An 18,804-nucleotide genomic window follows, 5' to 3' on the forward strand; every position below is an offset into this window, starting at 1 on the left:
TGCATTTTTGTAATACAATGGACTTGGAGTTTTGGAAAATGATGATCAGAAATATTATGATTTTATTCAAGGATTATCTTAAAGCCAGACGAATCTGTTATATAAATATTGGGTGTGTATGTGGTGTGCCTATTTGATTTTTGTATGAAGAATCGCTGGCTAGGGGGCCTGGGAACTCTTTTTCTTGATACGCAGGCAAAAACCCAATCAAATCTTTATAAAGGAATCCCACCAATTCAATGGTTGGCGGGTGGTTGGCTAACCCATGGGCCGGATGGGGTTAGGCTGGATCAGAGGATTCCTGAGAAATAACTAGATACGATTAGTTACGTTAATTAGTTTAAATCCTGAGAATACCTTGTTCTGTGGGAAGGGATCATCGGCTGTGCCTCGAAAATGAGGAAAAAAGCGGTGATTCCATGGACCAAGTGCAAGTCTCTTCTTGATCTGACCATGTGACTTCACGTTTGGTCAGATCAGTTTAATTTAGTCAAGACTTGACTCGTTAGAGTAATCTCGTAGTTAAAAGATTTTTCACCTTCCTGGCAGAATCGCCCCTGCCTTCTGGGCGAGGGGTCTTCCGGGCCTGGTCTCGGAGGGACCGCCCCCCTGAGTGAAGTGCTAGGACACCTAAGGAGGATCCTAGAGGGTTCTGACCAGACGATGCACGGGCTCGCGGTTGTTTGTTAGGACACCCAGGCATACGTCGAGGAAGATATCTGATGAACAAAAAGGAAAGGTTTTTGGGAACAAAAATTTGATATTGGATCTCGTTGGTTGGCCCGCTAGTTTTCAACGGAGAGTTCAGATGATGCATTTTTGTAATACAATGGACTTGGAATTTTGAAAAATGATGATCGGAAATATTATGATTTTATTCAAGGATTGTCTTAAAGCCAATCGAATCTGTTATAAATGGCAATTTCATATTGGGTGTGTATGTGGTGTGCCTATTTGATTTTTGTATGAATCACCGGCTAGGGGGCTTGGGAACTCTTTTCCTTGGTACTCGAGCAAAAACCCAATCAAATCTTTATAAAGGAATCCCACCAATTCAGTGGGGTCGGGTAGTTGGGTAACCCATGGGCTAGGCTAGATCAGAGGATTCCTGAGAAACAACTAGATATGATTAGTTACGTTAATCAGTTTAAATCCTGAGAAGAACTTGTTCTGTGGGAAGGAATCATCAACTGTGCGAAAATGAGGAAAAAAGCGGTGATTCCATTGACCAAGTGCAAGTCACTTCTTGATCTGACCATGTGACTTCAGGTTTGGTCAGATCAGTTTAATTTAGTCAAGACTTGACTCGTTAGAGTAATCTCCTAGTTAAAAGATTTTTCACCTTCCTGGCGGAATCACTCGTGCCTTCCAGGTGAGGGGAGTCTTCCGGGCCCGGTCTCGGGGACCGCCCCTCGGGCCCCGGGCTAGCCTCTCATCCTGGACATCCGCGGGCGTGGCCCCGAGTGTGCAGGACCCCTGCCCCGCGTGGGAGGCTGACGCCGCTTCCATCGCCGGGGGCAAGAGCCCCGGAGCGTAGGCGGGAACCTCACATTATGCATAGGCTTATGCAATAGCCTTATGCATATACCCTTATGTAATAGGCTTATGCAATAGGCTTAGGGTTTAGGCTAATGCAATAGAGGCCTATAAAGCCTCTTGATTAGGTTTACCTTGACAACTTTATGCATAGTCTTGCAAGCTCTTGCTTAGGTTTTTACCTCTATGCATACTACTCTATGCATACATGCCTAATGCATCTAGGCTTATGCATAAGCCCTTATGCAATAGGCTTATGCATAGCCTTTATGCATCTAGGCTTATGCATAAGCCCTTATGTATAGGCTTAGGGTTTAGGGTTTATGCATAGGCTTAAGGTTTAGGGTTTATGCATAAGCCCTTATGCAATAAGCTTATATATAAGCCCTTATGCATATAGGCTTATGCATAAGCCCTTATGCAATAGGCTCATGCATAAGTCTTATATGGATAAGCCCTTATGCAATAGGCTTAGGGTTTAGGGTTTATGCATAGGCCTAGGGTTTAGGATTTATGCATAAGCCCTTATGCAATAGGCTTATGCATAAGCCCTTATACATAGGCTTATGGATAAGCCCTTATGAAATAGGGCTTATCCATAAGCCCTTATGTAATAGGCTTATGGATAAGCCCTTATGAAATAGGCTTATGGTTTAGGGTTTATGCATAGGCCTAGGGTTTAGGGTTTATGCATAAGCCCTTATAGGCTTATGCATAAGCTCTTATGCATATAGGCTTATGCATAAGCCCTTATGCAATAGGCTTAGGGTTTAGGGTTTATGCACAGGCTTAGGGTTTAGGGTTTATGCATAAGCCCTTATACAATAGGCTTATTCATCATAAGCCTTATGCACAGGCTTATGCATAAGTCTTTATGCATAGGCTTATGTAATAGCCTGATACATAAGCCCTTATGTATAGGCTATGCATGTATGAAGTTTAAATGTGTAACTAATCACTTTTTCTCATGTTATATTTTGTAGGTCTTGCATTGTTGTCCTCTCCTTCGACTAACATTGTCAAGGTAAGCTCTCTTATTCATGTAACCTCATGTTTATTGCAACCTCATGCTGGGTTTAGGGTTTAGGCTTATGCATAGAGATATGGGGCATTATTGTAGGCTATCTAGAATGTTGTTCAAGTCAAGTTAGGAGTGGTTATTCGCAAGTAGGTGGTTGTAGTGGAGGGGGAACCCTCGATCTTTTTACTATCCTTCTCTTGTAAAAGAGAAGTTGCCTTTGGCTTTAATAGTAGGGAGCATGTGGAAAGTCCTAAAAAGGTATCATCCAAAAGGGACACTATCCACCCTGTTTGTCTAAGGAGTATTGTAGAAGGTCTCAACAATGTTCTAATATCACATGTTGTCTCATTTTTTGAAGCTTTAAGCATTCTTCTGTTAGAGCCTTCTTGTGTTGTCGTCCTCTCCTTCACCTTGACATTGTAATGGTAATCTCTCTTATTTATGCAACCTCATGTTTATTGCACCCTTGGGTGTCAAGTTTAGGGTTTAGGCTTATGCATAGAGATATGGGACATTATTGTAGGCCATCTAGAATGCTGTTTAAGTCAAGTTAGGAGTGGTTATCCGTGAGTAGGTGGTATAGTGGAGGGAGAGTCCTTGATCTTTTCACTATCCTTCTCTTGTAAAAGAGAAGTGTGGTACTCATGAAATAGATCAAATATGTGGAGGAGAGAGACTCACAAAATACAAGAAAAGATCTTGCTTATTAAGTTGCTCAAAATACAACTAAGCTTCATGCTTATAACAACTAAGCTTCATGCTTATAAAATGTGGAGGAGAGAGACTCACAAAATACAAGAAAAGATCTTGCTTATTAAGTTGCTCCATGCTTATAAAATGTGCCTTCTAGCTTCACCTTTAAATAGGTGAGCTAGTGGACTATAAGTCCATTCACACACACCCTTCTCCTCCCCTTTTACATAACCTTAGTCTCTTAATACCCCCCCTCAATACCAACTATGAAAAAATTAGAATAGGTGGTATTGGACATAGGATGTCTTTATAACGTTAGGCGTACAAGGTTAGGAATATAGGTGTGGTTACATTGAGATTGAAAACAATTTCTCAGTGGAGTTAGAGGCACAAAGTTAGCTTCTGACTCTTTGTTAGGACATTTGGAAGTGATATGTCCCATTTGTTTACACTTGCTATATTTCATTTTGTTGGGATATTTGATCCAACAATTATTTGCCAAATGACCCACCTTTTTGCAATGGACACATCTTACTTTGATCACTTGATGTGACAAAGCTTGTTCGATATCTTTGATGAAGTTGTTGCATTTGAAGATTCAACTCCTCCCTTTGGCCTCTTTTCTTCATCAAGACAAGATTAAATGACTCCTTCAAGGGTGGGATTAGGTATGTTCTTCAGGGTGGTGACTAAGGTGGGGTAGCAAAACATCCACTACATCATCTTCATTCATTCTCGTATTCACTGATGCAAGCTGAGCCATAAGGCCCTTCAAGTGAGAGATGAAGGCTCCAATGCAGTCTCCCTCTTTGAGTTCCAAGCTGAAAAATTCAATGTTAAGTGAGATCTTGGAATTCTTACCATGAGCTCCATAGAGCTTGTCAAGCTCATCCCATTTCTCCTTTGCAGTTGAAAGCTGGTCCACATGGTAAATGAGAGCCTCATCAAGATGAAGCATGATGATGGCTTGTTCCCTCTCATCATCTTCAATATCTTGAGCCTTAGTTCGATCAATAACCTTAGTGCCAAAGATGAATGGCCAAAAACCTTTGGACATCATCTTGTACTTGACAAGAACTTGCCAAGTGTGGAAGCCCTCTCCAGAGAACTTCTTAATTTGGGTGTTGTCCTTTGACATTAGGTATTGAAGGAGATTATTAGAGAGTAATGGGTTGATTTATGAAGAAGAAAAAACCAGAAATTTGTGATGTTTTGGCTTAAGTAGAAGGAGAAAGGCTTATGAGAGTGCAACAACCCTTAATCAAGCCAAGGATGTTGCATAAAAAAGGAGATTAAGATGGTGAAGTTTATGGTTTAGCACTATGCCCAACCACTAATTCTGATGGAGATTAGCTTTATTAGTGTCAAAGAACACTTTGTTTGGTGATTAAGATCACCATTAGTGTTTAGCAACACTATTAGTACTTAAAAGCACATTTCTAGCATCTACTAATGACACTTGCATTGGTGGTTAGATTCACCATTAGTGTTTAAGAACACTCTTAGAAACACTTTGGAATGGCTTCCCTTTGTTGGATTAGTAGCCTCATTAGTGTTAATCAACACTGTTAGTGCTTATAAGCACACTTTGAGAAGCTTTGTACACTTGAAGATGTTAATGAAGCTTGATGACAATGAGGCTTATGAACACCTCATGATGTATACCCACAACATCAGAGAATCTGGAGAAAAACATTGCAAGAAGCACTTAAGAGATTTGAAGCTAAGAGGAGAGGATTAGTGCAAAAAGGACACTTGATTTTGAAGCCTTAATGGAAGCTTCAATGGCTACCAAGTGAGCAGCCTGGTTTTTTGACTCTAGCGCACGCGTGGAGCAGCCATTGGGGATGATCTCTAAGCTGTAGATACTTGAGACTATGGGCTTCAAAAGCCTAAGCCCACATAGCCTGCAATCGCCTACACACGACGAATGGTTGTACAAAAAATAGTGCTTCAAAAAACGTGCATCGGCCTGCTCAGACGGCAATGACGCGGCTGAGAGAGTTGCAAACCATCAATTGGCTGTACGAACTTGAGCGCCTGGAGGTCTTCTTCACTTTCCTAGTTGAGAGCTCGACGAGTTCTTGCCTCCACAAGATGCTAGAGCTCCTCCATTGGCAGGAGGTTCAGCTCCACAAAAAAAAAAGGAATAAAATTGACCTATTCTACACCACAAAAATGACCTAATCTTGCCAAGCTCTAGATACCATGTTAGAATTTCGTGGTGCTCATGAAATAGATCAAATATGTGGAGGAGAGAGACTCACAAAATACAAGAAAAGATCTTGCTTATTAAGTTGCTCAAAATACAACTAAGCTTCATGCTCATAAAATGCCTTCTAGCTCCACCTTTAAATAGATGAGCTAGTGGACCATACGTCCATTCACACACACACCCTTCTCCTCCCCTTTTACATAACCTTAGTCTCTTAATAGTCTCGAATCCACGTGTTATGCCATGTAACCTTTGCTCACGATTACATGAGTACATGGCATAAACTTGATAGATCCAAGAAGGAATGACTTGTGAATTAAATCAAAAGTGAGTTTATGCCAGTACCAAGTAGTGAAGAGGTCCATCCTAGATAGATAAACATCACATGGTGAATGTGATGAAGCACTGGAGCAACGAAATCACACGCAAGGTAAATTTAGGAGGACAAAAGCCTTGGAATTGCTCAAAAGAGATTTGGGAAGAGGAGTGTAGAAAGCACCATGCAAATTCCCAAAGGTATAAGCAGGAGGAGACCACAATGAAGCGAATGGAGAGCATAGGGAGCTCCCATCTTAGAAGTGATGGCTGGGATGCTTTTCACACCTACTTTGTAAGTGTTAATGCACATATCACTCACTTTTTTTTGGCATAGTGGGCATTTCATTTTTTTAATAAGTACTCATGCTTCATACTTCCAGCTATGACTGGTCGGTCATGCTATGAGTGATGCGGAGGAAAGGGACATCCTAATGCACGGGACATATGCCCTTCTCGACGAGTAACTTGAGCAAGAGGGCCATGACCTGAATTGGACAGATGTGGTGAATATGGTAAACCTCTACATTTTCCACCCTTCAATTAGTTTTTTCTTCACGTGTCATTTCTAAATTTTTACCCCTTAAAGGAGAGCAACGATGACGATTAGGTCCTACATACAGGAGTCGAGCCTCTTTTATGTACTTCTTTTTGTCGGCGATATACCTCTTTTTTGTACTTTTTATCGGCTCCGTTTATGAGGTATGTAACTTTTGTTACTTAATAAAAATGAGAATCAACCTGCTTGTAATAGTGATGTCTTTCAGTATTTAGAAATCCCTCCATTCTCTGTGTTTCTCTCTCACACTTAATTGCATTCACTTCAAAATCTCTCAGGTTGAGTTACAATGGAGGTCACAGCAACGATAGAGTGAGGGCAACGATGATGATTAGGTCCTATGTATAAGAGTCGGGCCTCTTTTGTGTACTTTTTGTCTGCTCTATTCCTCTTTTTGTGTACTTTTTGTTGGCTCCATTATGAGCTATGTAACTTTTGTTACTTAATAAAAATTATCGTTTCATGACCTTTCAGTAGAGAACATGGATATAATTTATAAAACTGGTATACAGGTACACCCAGCTCCAGGACTACACCTGGGTGTACCATTTAAAAAAAAACCCTGCATCCATCGATATAACTATTGGAATTGTAGTCGCGCAAACACGTCGTTGTCAAAGTCAAAATACCAGTCGTAATAAGTGTTGTTGTCAGCATCAAAATCCGCGTCCTAAATAATAAGCGTCAAAATCGTGGTTGAAAAATAACTGTTATTTTCGACGAATATATTGACGTGCATATCAATGGTTCTATATCGATGTTTTCGGGGATTTTTTACATGTTCAAATCTGTCAGAAAAAAACGTCAAAAATTAACCCGCTCCTGTAATAGTGTTTTATTATGATTAGTAACACTTTTTTAAAAAAGAAATTTTATTTGTTAAACTATTGATGATTTTATCTATAATGCATAAACTATGATGACATGCATACATAGCGTTAGATGCATGAGTGTATGCATGCATGCGTGCATGTGTGTGTGTGTGTGTGTGTGTGTGTGTGCATGCACACACATACATGCTCACTTCCTCACTCATTCACAACACATGTTAAATGTTAATAAAGAATTTAAGTACATATGGATAAATTTTGAAGGGATCTAAGGGTTGAATTGTTGCCATATATATATAGGCAGTGATGTGTGTGAACACACTTAGGACTGCCGGGGCACTTTTTCCCTCTTTAGGAGGTTTTTTCTCCCGACTTGTATATACGCCCATCACTCTAGGGCTAACTTATCTTTTGTACATTGACACAATCTAATACACTGTGTGTTGTGTGCATTCTTGCTTCTTCTTCTCCAAGCTTTGTGTGCTTTCCTACAACCCTAATTTCAACAATTGGTATCAGAGCAGGCATCGGCTCCCAGGGCTACGCCGCCAGCACCTCCGACTCACGTTCTCCGATTGAGGTGAGCTTTCACGAGCGCTTGCAGGTCCCTATACTCTGCAATTAAGGCCAAAGGGCTTTGCGTTCTCAAAAATCACATCTGAGGTCGTTTCGGGCTCCGTTTTTGCATTTTAAGTTCTGCACAGGTGTTTTCGTCATTTTCTACAGAAATTTCGACAGTGCAGTTTTCTGTAAAACAGGCATACGTACACTATTGTGGACCATGCTACATAGCACGAGTTGTTTTCTGTTCACTGTTTGCTTCATTACAGGTAGCTTTTGCATCAGTTTCAGTCAGTGGCCATGGCTGATAACAGCAATGATGTATTTCGCATGTTATCTGCTGATGACAAATTGGATGGAGACAACAACTATCCACTTTGGGCATACATGATGCAGCATGTTTTGGTTGCAAAAGGAGTGTGGAACATTGTGCAGGGTATGGATGTACGTCCAGGTTCTGTGGATGTAGGATCTGTTGAGGATGTTGCAGGTTCTAGCAACTCTACTGTTGTTGCTGTTTTACCCACTGCTGAACAAGCTCATTGGGATGGTAAAGATGCGCAGGCTCATGCCTTGATTGCACTTTCTGTCAAACGTAACATCACCCCACATATTCGTTCAGCTAAAACAGCAAAACAGGCTTGGGATATTCTAGCTGGTTTGTATGCAGGTCGTAACGAGGCAAAAATAGCTTACCTGCGTAAAGAGCTAGAATTGAAGATTATGCAAGAAGATGATGACATGAATGTTTTTCTTTGAGATTAAAGATCTCAAAGAACAGTTGATTTCTGCAGGTGAGATTATTCCTGATCATTCTCTTGTGCAGACTGTTCTTGATGCTTTACCTGAGACTTATCAGACTTTTGCTTCCACGTGGAGACTTCTTAATGAGGATAGACCTATGATACTTTAGTCAACAAGCTCTTGCAAGAAGCGCAGTCCAGGCAAAATAGGGCCAGGCAGCGTGGAGTTGATCAAGCATTTATTGCTGCCCAGCAGCAGAGAAGAAGTGGTAAGGCAGCCCCTTCCACTGTTTCTTCTCCTATTAGTAGGTCTGCAACTTCTTCTCCTTCCATAGGTAGCAACAATAAGTCTGAGAAGGCTCTTGATAAAGGCAAGAAAAAGACCAGGTGTAACTATTGTAAGGCAAATGATCATGTCATTAAGAATTGCCCTAAGATAAAGGCTAAAGAGGCAAAGAAGAAAGAGTCAAATGCAGCCACAATAGCGGATGCTTCTACAAATGCAAATTCTGCAAATGTTGTGCAGGATACAGAATGGGCATTTAGCGTGTATTACCAGTATGACCCATCTGTACATGATGCATGTTTGGCAGTTTCTGTTGACTCTAATGTATGGTATTTTGACAGTGGTGCTACAAAGCACATTACCTCGCATCATGATATGTTCACTTGTCTTGAGGCTGTCTCTAATGGGAATACTGTCACATGTGCCAATAATGCTTCTTACCCAGTGAAGAGCGTTGGTAAAATTATGCTTACTGCTGCAAATGGCAGCACTTTCACACTTTCAGATGCTTTGTATGTGCCAGGGATAAAGAAGAATCTATTGTCTATCTCTGCACTTGCTAGACTTGGATTTGTAGTCAAATTTGTGGATGACAGATACTGTTCTCATGATTTGACTTCTGGTGATACGATTATTGCATCTGGCACCTTGTTTCGTGGGCTGTATAGGCTCAATTCTTATGACAAGTGTGTGGAAGATTCAACAAATGCAGTTTCTTATGAAAAGGCAGTTTCAGATGCAAAACTATGGCATGCTCGTTTTGGTCATCTGAACTTTGCTAGTTTGCTGCGTTTGCAGAAATTTGATATGGTTGCTTCATTGCCCCCTCTTGAGGCACCATTGAAACATGTTTGTGAAGGCTGTATTTTGGGAAAAATGCAGCGTTCTGCATTTCCAAAGAATGGTTCTGTGCGGGGCACTCGCAAATTGCAACTTGTACATAGTGATGTATGTGGGCCTATGCAAACTCCGTCATTTGGTAAACACTTGTACTTCGTGACTTTCATTGATGATTACTCGAGGCATGCATGGGTATATCCACTGAAGGCAAAGTCCGAAGTGTTTTTGTGCTTCAAACAGTTTTTTCTTATGGTTGAAAATATATCCAATTGTACTGTGGGCACCCTCCGTTCTGATTGAGGGGGGGAGTACTTGTCTAAAGAGTTTGATGCATTTCTGGCTAGTCGTGGGATAAAACACCAATGTACAGTGCCGTATACCCCTCAGCAAAATGGTGTTGCTGAGAGGAAAAACAGGTCACTTATGGAGATGGCACGATGTATGGTCAAGAGCCAAGCTTTGCCACATGCGTTTTGGCTTGAGGCTGTCATGTGTGCTGCATATGTACTCAACAGGTGTCCCACTAAGGCCTTGCAATCTATTACTCCATACGAAGCTTGGCATGGCAAGAAGCCTTCTATTGGTCACTTGCATGTCTTTGGTTGCTTGGCCTATGCTTTAGTGCCTATGCAACAATACTAAAAATTAGATGATAAGGCTATCAAATGCATTTTTGTTGGTTACAGTGCTGAGAGCAAGGGTTACAGATAGTATCATCTGCAGTCAAAGTGTATCTTGATTAGTCGAGATGTTGTTTTTGTGGAAGATGCTGTGCAGCCTTTGTTATCATGTACCAAAGAGACAGGTGTGAGCTCACGGGATGTATTTGATACATTGTTGCCTCTGTTTACAGGTGGGAATTCAAATGTAAGTCCTAATGAGGCAAATATTCAGCCTATGCAGATATCAAACGACATCATAGATCAGCCTCTATTTCTGATGCAAATTTACAAGATGTAATTTCTGAGGATAGGGCTGAAAATGAGCAAGCTAGAGGTATGCCTAAATGGCTGGTGCAAACCTTGCGTGATAGTAAAATTGATGCACCTATATTTAGTCGTACTCGTTCAGGTTTTCAGCATGCCTCTTATGCATCAGATTGTTATGCTTTGGCTGTGTCTAGTATGTGTAAAGAGGAAGAACCTCTTTCATTTGATGAGGCACACAAATCAGAAAATTGGTTGGCTGCAATGCAAAGTGAATATGATGCTATAATGAAGAATGGTACATGGTCTTTATGTGATTTGCCTATTGGTAAAAAGGCCATTGGATGTAAGAGGGTTTTTAAGTTGAAACAAAAGCCAGATGGCAGTGTTGATCGCTATAAGGCTAGACTTGTTGCAAAGGGTTATGCTCAAGAAAAGGGCATTGATTTTGATGAGACCTTTGCTCCCACTTGTCGTATGACTACCATTCGTAGCCGCATTTGTGCATTGGCAGCTCATAATGGTTGGAATGTACATCAACTGGACATAAAGACTGCGTTCTTGAATGGAGATTTGCATGAGAAGGTGTATGTATCGCAGCCTCGTGGTTTTGTTCAAAGAGGGCAGGAAAACAAAGTGTGCAAGTTGAAAAAGGCTTTATATGGTTTAAAGCAAGCTCCACGAGCTTGGTATGAAAAGATACATGCATATTTGACTCCACATGGGTTTCAAAATAGTCCAACAGAAAGCACTTTGTATGGTAAATGTGTGGATGGTGTACATCTAATCATTGCTCTCTATGTCAATGACATGCTGCTCACAGGACCAAATGAGAGTCATATTGCTGATTTTAAGGCTGATTTGAATGCCTCTTTTGAGATGTCAGATTTGGGGCATTTGCATCATTATTTGGGGATACAATTTAAGCAGTGTGATGGAGGTATTGCTTTGTGTCAGACAAAGTATATTGAGACATTGTTGCGGAGATTTGGCCTTGAAGACTGCAAGCCTATTGCTACTCCAATGGAGACAGGTTTGAAGTTGAGTCTTCATGATGCTGGAGATCACTTTGATGTCACACTCTATCAGACAGCTGTTGGTTGCCTCATTTATGTATGCATTACGAGGCCGGACATTCAGTTTGCAGTCTCACAGGTGAGCAGGTTTATGCATAGCCCAAGGTCTCAGCATTGGAAGCAGTTAAACGCATCTTTCGCTACTTGAGTGGCACCATACATCTTGGGTTGTTTTATCCCAAGGGGGGATCGTTGCCGCCAGATTTACATGCTTTTTCGGACTCAGATTGGGCTGGTTGCTATGACACAAGAGTGTCCACAAGTGGTTTTTATTTCATGCTCGGTAGCTCATGCATATCTTGGTTGAGCAAGAAGCAACCTACTGTGGCCACTTCTAGTTGTGAAGCTGAGTACAGGGCAGCTTTCACAGCTACGGTTGAGTGTGTGTGGCTCAGATGGCTTATGGCTGACTTGGGTGTTGGACAGGAGTCTGCCACCTCTATCTTCACTAACAGCCAGAGTGCATTGGCAGTTGCGAGAAACCCAGTTTTTCATGCTCGCACAAAGCACATTGAGGTGCATTATCACTATGTCAGGGAGAGACTCTCAGCAGGAGAGATCAGCTTGGCCTATGTGCCAATACAGGACAACCTCGCCGATCTTTTCACAAAGGCGCTTCCTCGTGAGAAGTTCGAAGCTTTCCGCAAAGCTTTGGGCTTGCTCCCCTTTGTGGACTGATCTACTTCGGGCATGGCACTCCCCTATACATGAGTGCCAGCTCTTGTTCACACCATCACTCCCAGGGGAGATTTGTTGCCATATATATATAGGCAGTGATGTGTGTGAACATACTTAGGACTGCCGGGGCACTTTTTCCCTCTTTAGGAGGTTTTTTCCCCCGGCTTGTATATACGCCCATCATTCTAGGGCTAACTTATCTTTTGTACATTGACACAATCTAATACACTGTGTTGTGTGCATTATTGCTTCTTCTTCTCCAAGCTTTGTGTGCTTTCCTACAACCCTAATTCCAACATGAATGAATGTTTGCAATAGGATCAAAGAAAGGGAATGGGATTAGAGGAGAAAGAAACTTAAGATCTTGAATGAAAAGTTCTCGAAAAGTTAAATGCTAGAAAGTCTAGAAGATGTATGGTACATTGAATATCTTATATACATTCTCTAATGGTAGCTAGAGTGGCATATGTATATACATCTCACATTTTCTTCTTCTCAAATGAGAAGAAGAATCAAATCTTAATGCTCATATGCAACAAAGGCAACAAAGACTAGTGATTGTTTGTGTGGGGAAGCTAAGGCAACATAAGAAAAGATAAATGGGGTTATGTAAAGGAGCTTTTGAGAGAAAATATAGCATCATAATTTCATCAAAAGGAAAAAAAAGGTTTGTTTTCCTATTGAAGAATCCAAACATTATCAATTAAAATAGGCGAATGTATGTATGTATGTATTATGCATACATACATACATGCATACATAGATGTATGTATGTATGTATTATGCATACATGTATGTATACATAAATACATAAATACATACACACACATACATAAATACATACATACACACACATACATGTATGTATACATAAATACATACATACACACACATACATGTATATGTACACACACACACACACACACACACACATACATACACACACACACACACATATAATATATACATGCATAGATATATGTGTGTGTGTGTGTGTATATATGTGTGTGTGTGTGTGTATGTATGTATGTACACACACACACACATATATATGTATGTATATATGTATATACATATGTGTGTGTGTGTGTGTGTGTGTGTGTTTGTTGTCCAACTAGATATGGGTAGCTTTGTAAGGGCCAATACAAACATGATAAAACTTTGTACATATAATTTGGAAGGACATGTAGTTGACACATATTCCCACCATAAGTTCCCAAGTGGTAGGTACCTTTTGGATTCTCTACATAGTAAATTATAATTCTCTAGGTACCTTTTGGATTCTCCATAAAATTCTCTAGTTCTTAAAATATTCTCTACATAACAAGTGTTAGGCTACATAGGAAACTCCATTCCCTATTTATGTCATAAAATTTTTCATTCTCTAACTAGGCAATCTCAAAAATTTCGCTAGTTGAGATTTGATTTCCTATATGTAGGGAACTAGCAAAAGTTCCTTGTGACATAAGCTGCTTGGAGTTGAGGAACCAACATCACCAGAAGGAAGACCCACAAGATTCTCGAAAAAATTAGTAGCAAAGCAAGACAAGGGGATGAGATCTCACCATTAAGATAGGCAGATTTGCAACTTCATTAAAAAATCATAAAGGTCCGCCATCAAATGAGGCATGTGGGCACCCATAGGAGCCCAAGAGAAAGCTCTGAACCAAGTTGGAAATAGTGAAGGGGCTTTGCACTGGTTAGAGTGCAGCTATAGCTGTTGTATGCACAAACACAAACAAGAATGTCAAGATACTAAGGAAGATCAAGATAGTATTATTGTTAAGATGGACATGTACCATGTACAAAGGGCCTCTCTTGATATAGAGGGTAGAGAGTTTGTTACAAGTAGTTATGTTGTAACGAACAACTGTCCGATGAATGCATGTATGCGCATGTGCATAGTGTGCATAAGTATGCATGTATGCCCCCATCATGGTACGTGATGCCTTGAAGGCTACTACGAGCCAGTTTAAAAAGCTGGTGTGTCCACTTCCGGAGGCGCATTCTCTGCTCGCTTGTAAGTGAAGTTTTTGGCTACCACCACGTAGACGCACAGATTGGCGGCACTGAGCAAAGCGAGGAGCCAGTAGAAATAGTCCAAGTGGCATCTGTTGAGGTTGTCGACGAACCAGCTGGTGCCGCCGTTGCGGGTGGTTAGGGCTTCCACAAGCGAGATGAGGAAGCTGCTGAGATAGGCGCCCGCGCCGCTGGTGAGCAGGTAGATGGCCATGCCCAGGCTTCGCATGGTGTCCGGCACCTGGTCGTAGAAGAACTCCTGCTTGCCCACCACCGTGAAAACGTTGGAGATGCCGATCAAGAGGTACTGCGGGACCAGCCAGAAGATACTCATGGGCAGCGAAACCGAGGGATCGTCCAGCAGATCGTTGTCTCTGGCCACCTTCAAGCGCACCATCTCTGTCACGGCCGCTATGGCCATGCAGAAGGCCGTCAGAAACATGCCCACCCCTATCCTTTGTAGCAGGGTTATGCCCCTCTCATTGCCCGTCAGCCTTCTTGCCACTGGAACTAGCACCTGGTCATACGCCAGCACCGCAAGCATAGAGGCCGCAAAGCTGAACACCTGCAGCGACGCCGGAGCTATCTTGAAAGTGGGAGTAATGTTTCTGTTCAATGTGCTTCCTTGTCTTGGGAAGAGGGTGGTGGTTTGCGCGTGACCCAACCCATAAATCAGAGTCGCCAGAATGACAGGAATTATTCTCAACACCAGCTTCACCTCCTCGACCTGTGTGACTGTGCAAAGCTGCCATGGATTCACAAAAGCCTCCAGCTGCAACTTCGTGGGCAAGCTTTGTTGTTGTTTTTGTGGAATCCGATCCGTGTTAATCAAAAGAGGGACTTCTAATTGGTGCTCACGTTCCTCTCTGAGTACTGTGTGAGGATCAACTTTAGGTAAAGTTGCTGGTGATAAGGGCGATGAAGCATCGAGCACGGCCGCTTTGTCTAGGAAACTTCATTCTCCATCAACGACAATATACAATTTGTATCAGTACATGCATCGTTTTGTGTGACCTCTAGAACACGTTTTGTTTCATCATTGAAAAAACAAAAAAAAAAACAGAAAGGTAACTGAGAGATCCAAACTACAATATACCAAAAGAAAATCTATTCTTCTAAAATAAACGCTATCTAAAAAAGAGACGACTTAAAGTTTCAACCAGAATTTTCCAAATAGATATTCTCTTTCCTTACCTCTATCCATCACTATTTGACATTAAAGTGTTTAACCATGCCCCAAGAAAGTGTCTACACTCAATCAGTACATGTGTTCCCTAGGTAGGTCGTGTTCCCTGGGTAGGTCACTCATAAATATGTAAGCATAGCACGTGGGTTCTCAACAAAAGGGATTTTAAAAATCATTTTTTACATACACAAGGGTACCGTTTAAAGGGGTATTCACAAGTTGAATAGAAAAAGGGTATGTTTTATTCATGAAAATGTCACATATAAAGGATTTTTAAAATAGGCCTTGATACAGAGGGTTTACTGATAGTGAATCCCCCGAGATGTGCTCCACATGTAACGTCATTCTTACTATTAAAAAATCAAGTATAGTGTACCTCAAATTCTTGAAAAATATAGTTTTGAATAGTGTACCTCAAGTATAGTCACTGTGTATCTCAAATCAAGTATAGTGTACCTCAAATTCCAAGTTGTACCTTGGACTCTTACAAGTTAAGGTGTAAAAACAATTGTTAGGGAGTTACCGTACTTTATTTACTACTCTCCTCGAATAGATATGGAAGGAATTATTGTACTCAAGAGAAGAAGGAATTATTGTACTCAAGAGAAGAAAAACACCTCACTTATAAGAAGACTTTTTTTTCCCTTGGCAAGGGTAGCTTTATAGTACAAGGTATCCTTACATGGCCCAATTTCTTGGGCTAAGAAGCTTATTAGAGCCTGCTAGTAAACCTGGCTACTCGGAAGGTAATTGTGCCAAAATCAACACAAGTAGTATTTTCTTCTAAAAGTTGTCTAGTCTACATTTTCTTCTAGAACTAGGCTATCCACTTTGTGCAAGATGTAAGCAAAAATGCATGGGAATGTTCAATGAAATCATCATAAAATACTACACTACCCAATTAGTCATATGAGTCAATTAGTTCTTTTTGGTATACCTATGTGGTTCGAACTCACAACCTCATGCACCAAAAGGGGCGACGTCTCAATTAGTTCTTTTTATTTTTTTATTCTTTTTTTGGAACAATCCTACACTACCCAAATAAGGCTAGGGGAAAAAAGCATGAGTCAATTCGGTTTTTTTTAATCTTTTTGGGAACAATAGTGCACTACGGGGGGAAAAGGCATGAGTCAATTAGTTCTTTTTAGCCTTAGTAAAGGTTAATTAAAAAACTATTGAAACTCTTAGGAGAAGGTGAAAATAAAAAAAACACTCGCAAGCTGCATCTAAATTATGTACCCACTCTAGAGAGCATTAAAAAAAAACCAAAGAAGATAAAAATTTGAAAAGAAAATTTCCACCCAATAAAAAAGGTTGTATTTACCGGTATTGCCGGGTGCGCAGGAGTCGCCTCCTGCCGTGTCGTAGGTGTTCTTGGTTGGGCAATTCAAAGAGGAGACTAGCGTCCGACGGGACTTCGGCGCCCCATTGGCGGAAGCTAGCCACCAGCACCTGCGCCACACGTGTGAGGGGGCTTCCGCTAGGCGGTAGCCGGATGTAGAAGGGCGTCCCGACGGCGAAGACGAGCGTAGCCACCACCATGGCGGCGCAGGGGATGCCCAAGCCCAGCGTCCAGCTGACATCCTCCTGCACGTACACCAATGCTGTGGACGCCGCAATGCTGCCGATTGAGACGGCGAAGAACCACCAGTTGAAGAAAGAGCTCTTCCTCCTCCGCCCGCGGGCACCGCCCTCTTCGAACTGGTCAGCCCCAAAGGCCTCGAAACAGGGGGTAGTCGCGCCCAGCCCGACGGAGGTCAAGTAGAGGGAGCCCAAGGAAAAACCCAGCTGCAAGGGGGTGGCCGTTTGGCAGTCCGTGCTGGCTTGGCAAGGAGGGGGCCTGAGACTCGGCAAAGAAACCGCAAGCGTCAAGCACATGAGACCCTGTTAAATACGCCACCATTGCAGTGCACAGATGTGCAGGTCAGGCACGATAATCTTGTGAATTAGGATCGATCACACACATGCCACTGCACTGCTGCGTGCGAATTACACCATTTTAGATATATACAGTCGAAGCCTCTGAGATTAAACTGATTGACATAATTATTGCTTACACATAGATTAATGTTAGGGTTAGGTTTAGCACTACACACTTGTGTAGAGACCCACATAATTTATAGATTAAATTATAACAAAGATTAGGCTAATTTTATCGCCGTCCACAGTGCCGTGAGGATTAGGGCCGACTGCGACCGAGCGTAGTGGATGAAAGCGATCGGTGCTTTACTCTTTTGAGCTTGTACTGCGGATCAAAACGAATAATCGTCATGATAATTAAGAGCTTACCAGGACATAAAAAATGCAGCCGGCCAAGCTTGTCTTGTATCTTCCCCAGTAGGAGTCCGCGACGAAGGCGCCCACGATGGGCACAAGGGCGTTGGCGCCCTCAAAATTGTTGATGTTCTTGGCGGCGCTGGCCGTGCTCTCGTGTAAAACGGTGGTGAGGTAAGTTACCAGGTTCGATGCTATGCCGTGGTGAGAGAATCTCTCCAAGAGCTCCACGGCTGCAAGAATATTGAAGCCAGCAGAAATACAGCATTAAGAACTTCATAATCTCAGCTTAAGAGAATTACAGCTCTAATTAGACCGACCTACCCACGATTAAAGAGCATGCCTTCCATCCTCCCACAGATCTGCCTCCTGGCCTGCCGCCACCTGCCAGTAGTTCGGCGGGCTCTTGGCCGCCGCCGGTGATTTCTCTGTCTGCCCGGAACGCCATGGTTAGGGTTTTTCCACGAAAAATGAAATCAAAAGCATGGAAGGTCGCCAACGGCCAACCACAAGAAACGATCAACGAGAAAGCATAAATTTTTTTCAACGAGTACGCATAGTGTTCTTTTCATCTTTTTCTAGTACGCATAGTGTTCTTTTCATCTTTTTCTAGTATCAATCGCAATTCTTTTTTTTTTTTCAAATTCTGCAAAGTTAGTGTTATATATATATATATATATATATATATTGACTGAAATTCTTTTTCTAGTATCAATCGCAATTCTTTTTTATCGCAATTCTTTTTTTTTCAAATTCTGAAAAGTTAGTCAATTCTTTTTCTAGTATCAATCGCAATTCTTTTTTTTTTCAAATTCTGAAAAGTTAGTTATATATATATATATTGACTGAAATTCTTTATATCAAAGTATTCAGAGTTTCTATCATCAAAATACCAAAGCCCTACATTTGTTTATACATCAGTTTATAGTCAAACCCTCTTCAGAAGAACATTAATCAATATCCATCTCTCATCCTCAAACACAAAGGAGGATTTCTCCCATGAAATCTGATACCCAAGCTGAATGCAACCTTCCATTGAACTTTAT

The 18,804-nt window shown here is 41.5% G+C and overlaps 1 protein-coding gene across 2 annotated transcripts; it reads right to left on the minus strand.

The window, feature by feature from the left end:
• Window positions 1–13,849: 13,849 nt before the first annotated feature.
• LOC147634765 (protein NRT1/ PTR FAMILY 5.4-like) lies at window positions 13,850–18,306 on the minus strand. Of its 2 annotated transcripts, none has more exons than XM_086803944.1 (4): window positions 18,087–18,306; window positions 17,774–17,991; window positions 16,809–17,368; window positions 13,850–15,251 (listed from the first exon to the last, which is right to left on the minus strand). In XM_086803944.1, the coding sequence occupies exons 1-4, from the start codon at window positions 18,106–18,108 to the stop codon at window positions 14,252–14,254; spliced, it is 1,800 nt and encodes a 599-aa protein (XP_086660070.1). In that variant the 5' UTR covers window positions 18,109–18,306; the 3' UTR covers window positions 13,850–14,251. The 2 variants fall into 2 exon arrangements, with proteins under 2 accessions (XP_086660070.1, XP_086660069.1); XM_086803943.1 differs by having other exon boundaries at window positions 18,083–18,304.
• Between the last annotated feature and the right edge of the window lie 498 nt (window positions 18,307–18,804).

Source organism: Cibotium barometz, chromosome 10 (assembly GCF_041138505.1).
Source record: "Cibotium barometz isolate CiBa-2024 chromosome 10, ASM4113850v1, whole genome shotgun sequence".
Lineage (NCBI taxonomy): Eukaryota > Viridiplantae > Streptophyta > Polypodiopsida > Cyatheales > Cibotiaceae > Cibotium > Cibotium barometz.

Coding starts and splice junctions, on each gene's coding strand:
- LOC147634765 (XM_086803943.1), bottom strand. CDS start 18,206: ATGGCGTTCCGGGCAGACAGAGAAATCACCGGCGGCGGCCAAGAGCCC. Junction 17,992..18,082: donor GGCATGCTCTTTAATCGTGG/GTAGGTCGGTCT, acceptor ATATTCTTGCAG/CCGTGGAGCTCTTGGAGAGA. Junction 17,369..17,773: donor GCTGCATTTTTTATGTCCTG/GTAAGCTCTTAA, acceptor CGTATTTAACAG/GGTCTCATGTGCTTGACGCT.